Genomic DNA, 8,015 nt, shown 5'->3' with positions numbered 1-8,015 from the left:
TTCCCTCAGCCCTATGTTCCCTCAGCTCTATGTTCCCTCAGGCCTATGTTCCCTCAGCTCTATGTTCCCTCAGTCCTATGTTCTCTCAGCCCTATGTTCCCTCAGCTCTATGTTCCCTCAGCTCTATGTTCCCTCAGCCCTATGTTCCCTCAGCTCTATGTTCCCTCAGTCCTATGTTCCCTCAGCCCTATGTTCCCTCAGCTCTATGTTCCCTCAGCTCTATGTTCCCTCAGCTCTATGTTCTCTCAGCCCTATGTTCCCTCAGCTCTATGTTCCCTCAGCTCTATGTTCCCTCAGTCATATATGTTCCCTCAGCTCTATGTTCCCTCAGCTCTATGTTCCCTCAGTCCTGTGTTCCCTCAGCCCTATGTTCCCTCAGCTCTATGTTCCCTCAGCTCTATGTTCCCTCAGCTCTATGTTCTCTCAGCCCTATGTTCCCTCAGCTCTATGTTCCCTCAGCTCTATGTTCTCTCAGCCCTATGTTCCCTCAGCTCTATGTTCCCTCAGGCTCTATGTTCCCTCAGTCATATATGTTCCCTCAGCTCTATGTTCCCTCAGCTCTATGTTCCCTCAGCCCTATGTTACCTCAGCTCCATGTTCCCTCAGCTCTATGTTCCCTCAGCCCTATGTTCCCTCAGCTCTATGTTCCCTCAGCTCTATGTTCCCTCAGCCCTATGTTCCCTCAGCTCTATGTTCCCTCAGCTCTATGTTCCCTCAGCCCTATGTTCCCTCAGCCCTATGTTCCCTCAGCTCTATGTTCCCTCAGCCCTATGTTCCCTCAGCCCTATGTTCCTCTCAGCTCTATGTTCCCTCAGCTCTGTTTTCTCAGCTCTATGTTCCCTCAGCTCTATGTTCCCTCAGCCCTATGTTCCCTCAGCTCTGTTCCCTCAGCTCTATGTTCCCTCAGCTCTATGTTCCCTCAGCTCTATGTTCTCTCAGCTCTATGTTCCCTCAGCTCTATGTTCCCTCAGCTCTATGTTCCCTCAGCCCTATGTTCCCTCAGCTCTGTTCCCTCAGCTCTATGTTCCCTCAGCTCTATGTTCCCTCAGCTCTATGTTCTCTCAGCCCTACGTTCCCTCAGCTCTATGTTCCCTCTCAGCCCTATGTTCCCTCAGCTCTATGTTCCCTCAGATCAGTCCCTAACACAATATTTCTGTTCACACACTGGTGAAGGCATGACCCGCCCTACTCTGCCTCTGGTTTACCCTGATATTTCACCCTTAACCAATTATCACTCCTCATCCCTGAAGCTAACCATTCACCCCCCCTCATGCCTAACTTTAACCAATCATCGCCCCCCATGCCTAACCTTAGCCAATCATCACTCCCCATGCCTAAACCTAACCAATCATCACTCCCAATGCCTATAACTAACCCAATCAGAGGCAGAGTAGGGCATGTCATGCCTTCACCATCCTGGGATTACTCCCCCCCCCCCCCTTAACCTCAGGTACCTAACCATAACCCTGATCCTGAGGGAACATAGGGCCTAATTTGGATGTGGGGCAAATTCATGAGGCAACATAGGGCTGAGGGAACATACTGTAGGGATTACACCCCCGATTGGGAGAAGATAACTTTAATTGTCTCACCCCTCACAGCCAGCCAACTCTCCGGTGAGAAACCTTTCTTGGGGTGCTCACACTTGTAGAGGCCTTCATCTGACACGGACACTCGTATGGCCATATTTCCTCCAGACCTAGACCCGATGAAGTCGCCATCTTTGTAGAAATGAGCGGTGAAGTCAGAGCTGGACTGAACCTCATCTTCATTGTTCTTGAAGGAACAGACAAGTGTCAGCTCCTCTCCCTCTGTCACAGGAAGAACAGGACTCTCCAGGACCACAAGTTCAGCTGGACAGATAAGAGCAAACACTTAGGTGTCGTTGTTCAAGAAATAAACAAATACAAATAAAGACAAAACTGCCTTGGATAACAGAAAAAAAGACTATGTCGTTTGAAGGGATCTAAAAAACACACAAATACCCGGTAACCTTGACTCACACACCTTGAAAACACACTCACACTATTAGGTGCAGACCAGCCAGAAACAGACATGTGACATATTTTGCGTCCCAAAACAATTTTAACAGTGCATGTAGTCGGATGGGATAATATATTCAATATAATCACAATACAAAAATGTCACATAGCCTATGTATCATGGGCACACACAAAAAGAAATCGCAATATTTGCTCATTGTTATTCACAAATGAGATGCTTGACCAACACAGTTTCACAAACTCTCCATCCAAATTATACATAACATATGTTACTCATTTAGTTTAAAAAAAATGGTAAAACAGGGGCTTTTGTTATTTAAATGTTTTCTTTGTTCTTAACAAAAGCCCCACTGCTGCCACGGCTACTGCGAAACTAAATGAGTAACATCTGCATTACTGACACTTTTGTAATGTCATTTTTAAATTCTTTACATTCTAGCAGCCAATGGCATTGCTAGAAAGATCTGTGTCTCAGAAACACAATTCTGCACACTGTCAGTGAACTCATTACGTCATAAGTTGTGTCGAGTCCTGAACCCCATACAGTATGTACCACTTACTGTACCGTACTGTACCGTATGCTAGCAGATTGTCTCATCTCTAGTACATTTTGTATTATGGGCTTACTGGTTACAGTGATGTTGACGGGTTCGCTGCATCCGCCCTCTCTGGACTGGCACCAGTACCGCCCACTGTCTGATGGGTAGGCATCCTCAATGACGCAGGAGGTCTCCTTCTTTATTCCCCAGCCGGACTCACAGGTCACTGAAGTCTTAGCTTTGGTGTTCCTCATCACCGTCCAGTCGGTGGAGTTCTCCGGCACCTCACAGACCAGAGTGATGGAGTCGTACCCGAAGAACTGAGATCTGTCGGGTCGGACGATCAGAGTGGCTGCAGGAGACAGAGTGACGTCACACAGGCTGGTCGGTCACACACAAAAGCTAAAGTCCCTGGAAACCAAAATCCACAAAAACGTTCTAACTATGTTATTTAGGGTCTTATGTTAGTAATTGTGTGCCTCCGAAATTATTATACATTACTTTCAACCCAAAGCCTTAAAATCGACACTTTTCTACAAGATTCTACAAGGTACTTCCTCATTGAAGAGAGCAGTGCGCGAGGTGTCCAAATGCAGAATCTTATGATGTCATAAGCTCTATATAACCTTTGTACATGCGCGCCATCTGCCCTTCTCCTTTTGTCCATTCTTTGCCCCCTCAGCGCTCGCTCAGTGTCTGTCTGTCTGCCTCCCTCCCACTCTGTTTGCCGAGCGCTATGCTTCTCTCTCTCTCTCTCTCTCTCTCTTTCCCTCTCTCTCTCTCTCTCTCTCTCTCTCTCTCTCTCTCGGGACTAGTGAGAGAGCAGGCAGCATAGCGCTCGACACAGCACACAGAGTGGGAGGGAGACAGAAGCGCTGAGCAGAGATCTCTTCCTCTCAGTACGCTATGCGCGGAGCAACGCGCGAACACACACACACACACACACACACACACACACACACACACACACACACACACACACACACACACACAGAGACACACACACACACACACACACACACACACACACACACACACACTCTCTCTTTCTCTCTCTTTCCTTCTCGGAGGTCTCCTCCGAGAGAGAGAAAGAGAGATAAATTTCCCTGCTGCATGGGACACGCCCACACAGTCCGCGGGAGAAAATACACTCTAAAACCTAATTGATTCTCATGACTTTTGTCATGACTGTCAAACCTAAATTTATATACTTTGCGACGTTCATCATCGTTCAAATTTGGCTGGTGGCTTATTAACATAGGGTCCTGTGATGTGATGAACTCAAAATGCTAAATAATAAAGAAATATTTCTGGTTTCCAGGGACTTTAAATGATGCTTATCAGCTTTGACAGTTGACACAGGAGAAGAAAGAGACTTCAGGTAAAATGGGCCAAATACAATGAAATGCTACTATGGGGACTAGCATGATCACAATGAAATGCTACTAACGTCATCACACTGAATACAATTGGACACATTGAATCTCAGCTTTCCAGTCGTACCCAATTCATGCAATTCCAAAACTGTTTAGGGACCCCAGTATGCAGAAATAGAATTCAAATAGAATAGGCAGAAAATAATATATTTATACTGCGTGCAAAAACATTGCATGTCTGTTTTTCTTCCCAAAACTGCATGTGATTAGTTTCATTCCGGCGTCCTTGTTACAGACTAGACCGATCACACTGGCGGGCGACTCGTGGCCTGCAGCGAGGGCTTCCGCGTCTGATCTATTCTTGAGGGTGCAATGCTGAGGGTGCAACCGTGCAATGCATGCTCTTGCATCACATTATGTGACCATCACTGGTCTTTCATGGATACTATGAACCTGTTTTGCACTCTCAGTTTCTGTGTAGGCTACTGCGTGTAAGAGAGTGTGTCTATGTGTTCCATCTTTTGCTGAAGACCGTGGCCCATTTTAGCTATAGCTGGTTAATGGGCTAGTACCTAAAATTACTTTTTCACAAAAATCTGTTTCCTTTACTTTTGTTTGTTAAAAAACCTGTTTTAAAGGGCAACATTATTCATAAGCTTTTTTCTTTATACAATATAAGCTTACGTAGAATTGATTTATTATCCCCCTAAACAGTGATGAGTGAACATTTGAAATGTTCTCTATGCCATAGAGAGCCGCAGGGATGATGTATTTTTGTAGGCAGAATGCGGAAGTCCCGAACTTCCTGGTTCAACACTGTTTCTGTCTATGGGATTTTTGAATGGGTTTTTGCCGCGATGCTTCAAATACGGTCTCTGGGCAACGCAAGATTAATCAAACGCGAACCAGAGTTCCGTCGGATAATCTTCACACATGAGGACCACTTTCATGAGTTTTGAAGCGTAAATGCGAGCCCTAGAAGTAAAATGCTCGAGCTAAGCTAATCCAGAACTACACACTGTCGCATAGGCTTCCACGTCACGTCAGCACTCAACCTGGACTGTTGTTGATGTGTGCACTGATTACCCCGGGCTGAACGGGGCTGAACCAGGTGAGGGAAAGAGAATTTCCGTGTTCGCCCTTTGAAGTGGTGACGTTATTGACGTATATATCCCCATCGACTCAAAAGTGTAGTCTCATTTAGCCGTTTGCTAGCTAGCCGTCCTTTTAACGGCAAGTAAAAGCTTCAAAACTCGTAAAAGTGGTCCTCGTGTGTGAAGATGATATTACTAAACACTGGTTCGCGTTTGATTAAGCCAGCGTTGCCCAGAGAGATTATTAGAAGCATCGCGCCAAAAACCCATTCAAAACTCCCATAGGCGAAAACTGTGAAGAACCAGGGCTGTTAGCATCGATGATTTCCGGACTCGTTACTGCGGCTCTCTATTCTCACTAACCAGATGAATTCTCTGTTGTCCTCCATGTAACACTCTGCCCCGCCTCCTTTAGCAACCTCAGACCAATCAAAACTATTATTACATGTCAAAGTGTTGCAGCAACAACATGAGAATGAGATCAGTTATTGTGATTGCCTGTAAACATTTTAAAGCCTATGATGCTTCAACGTTATCTGGCCCATTTTAGACTCGCCCCCCCTATACCTATCCAGGCTATCCTATATTCTGCACCAGGGGTGTGTTCAATCTGTTTAACGTTTTGCACCGTGTGCTACATTTTCTGGGTTGAACATCATGTGTCCTCTAAACCAACGGTTTTCAAAGTGTGCGTCCCCTTGGGGGCGCGAGCCAACTTCAGGAGAGGCGCGACGTGATGCGGAAAAATCAGAGAAGAAAATGCACAGCCTCCACCGGACATATCCAGAGGAGAAACCAGGAAGAAGGAAATCGAAATGTATGTACATTTGTATGTACAGTACATCAAACACATATATGGTCATATTTTTGTATCTGTTGGGGAGCTGTTTCAGACGAATTTGACTAGATATTTGGGGTTGGGGAACTGTCTGTCCGTGCTGGTCAGCCACAGACACAGACCATAGGAGTTGAACATGCAGAGAATGCAACACTCGATACACTGCACGGTATCCCGCTAGTTAAGAAACAAAAAAACAAACAAACATTAAAGTCCTTCAGAGTGGATAAAGATGTATAAAATGTTTAAAAGAAGATATTTGGAAAAAGAAGGATAAAGAAGTTTTAAAATATTAAAGCATTATACGATAAAGATGTTTACATCACTTTTGAAACTCATTGTTATGCCAACAATAGCTGCCAATGGCAATAATAATGGGAGTGTGTGTGTGTGTGTGTGTGTGTGTGTGTGTGTGTGTGTGTGTGTGTGTGTGTGTGTGTGTGTGTGTGTGTGCAGGGAACAAGCAAAATGTTTAAATAAGGTATGAATATGTGATGTAATCCCCCCCTCCCCCCCCAATCTACTCTACAATCACATGTCAAAATGTGTGAAAATGGGGTTGCCGGTCGCTTAGGCACGTACCATGAAACTAACTAAAGTGACTGCTATGCCCTCCCCCATCTTTCCTGTCTCTCTATGCGTGTCTAATGCTGCATTCGTTTACACAGTAACTGGCAAGTGGCAAATTGCCAATTGCTACTAGCAAAAATCAAATAAAACACCATGTTAACTGGGAGTTAATTTGGGTATGATTTCTAAACCCCCAGTTGCTCGCAGCGGCATTTCAACATGCATGGCGCCCACGATTGCATGAATTTAAAACACATTTTTGACACTTTTTCTTTTTCTTTTCAACAATAGTAAGCTTTCAGACCAATCAGCATACCAATACAATAGTTGGTTAAACCCATACAACTAAATGTTGTTATTAGCTGTTAGCTCAGACAGCTAACGGCGATTAGCATCCGTGGCTTTGCGACTTGAAGCCGGAAGCTCGAACACACAGATCGGAGATCACACATTTGCTACTTTCCACTTGACAGCTCCTATCATAAACAAATGGAGCATGACTAAATCTTATGACCCCCCCCCCCCACAAGAAAGAAAGAAAGAAAGAAAGAAAGAAAGAAAGAAAGAAAGAAAGAAAGAAAGAAAGAAAGAAAGAAAGAAAGAAAGAAAGAAAGAAACAAACAAACAAACAAACAAACAAAGAAACAAAGAAACAAAGAATTGGATTCAAGTTTTTGTCAGTAGACAATCAACAGATGTAGCTACACAGTGCTAAAAAAATCTGATTTTTTCATGCATTTCAACCTGAGTGAGCAGGTCGTGCAATAGAGAGGGACAAAAAGGGAGTGCAATGAAACATATCATCATCATCATCATCATCATCATAAACAGGAGACGACTAATCTGCAATGAGGAAACGGAAAGAGGATTGAAAGAGAAGCAGCAAAAAGTGGGAGATTATAATAAATTTGGGTACATCAAAGAATTCAGTGAGACAGAAAGAGCTACACCGTATATTTCCTTATGTCAGTATCCAATTTGATATCTAAGCTGCAACTTAGTTTACATAACATCATAGATCAGATAAAACAGCATGTTATAGATCAGATAGATCAGATAAAACAGCATGTTATTGATCATATAGATCAGATAAAACAGCGCATCTTAATGATCATGACATTATATCAGAGTTTCTCACCGACACCGACAATGAGACAGAGCGAAGTGACCGCCATCTTCTCTGATGATTCTCTTCTGTTGAAGTCTGCTTTGACCAGCAGCAATTAAGAGGAAATCTCTCACTTTAACCCACATCCTGATCGCATCTCAGAAGGGAAGTCATGACAGCTGCGATTGTGTCTGCATGTCACTGCTCTCACTATGTGTTTTTTTTAGTTTTGTTGTTGTTGTTGTTTTTTTGGGGGGAGGGGGGGGGGGTGACTCATTACCTCAAGCTTGCATGCCAATAATTGGGAAGCCATAGATTCACACAGTAACTGATTGAACTGAAGAGTGAAATCCAAAGTGTCTTGGTGAAGAGTGCTGAAAAGGGCAGTTCATAGGGGCTGGATACTATAAAAACGTTGTTTTCTTTAGAGCAATAGCTCGCCCTCAAACCCCAGGTGGAGTTTGATAGTCCAATAGTCCATAAAGCA

The 8,015-nt window shown here is 44.1% G+C and overlaps 1 protein-coding gene across 1 annotated transcript; it reads right to left on the bottom strand.

Annotated features, from left to right (window-relative positions):
- Positions 1 to 1,551: 1,551 nt before the first annotated feature.
- Positions 1,552 to 7,599, bottom strand: LOC310779445 (high affinity immunoglobulin gamma Fc receptor I-like; the record flags this gene model as incomplete). Its single annotated transcript, XM_083639979.1, has 3 exons — positions 7,559 to 7,599; positions 2,631 to 2,894; positions 1,552 to 1,853 (listed from the first exon to the last, which is right to left on the bottom strand). The coding sequence occupies exons 1-3, from the start codon at positions 7,593 to 7,595 to the stop codon at positions 1,552 to 1,554; spliced, it is 603 nt and encodes a 200-aa protein (XP_083496105.1). The 5' UTR covers positions 7,596 to 7,599.
- Positions 7,600 to 8,015: the final 416 nt, after the last annotated feature.

The sequence above is a fragment of the Poromitra crassiceps genome (genome assembly GCF_964638095.1).
Source record: "Poromitra crassiceps genome assembly, chromosome: 7".
Taxonomy (NCBI): Eukaryota; Metazoa; Chordata; class Actinopteri; order Beryciformes; family Melamphaidae; genus Poromitra; species Poromitra crassiceps.
Note: the sequence above shows the minus strand (reverse complement) of the source record. Positions and strands in the feature narration are given on the sequence as shown.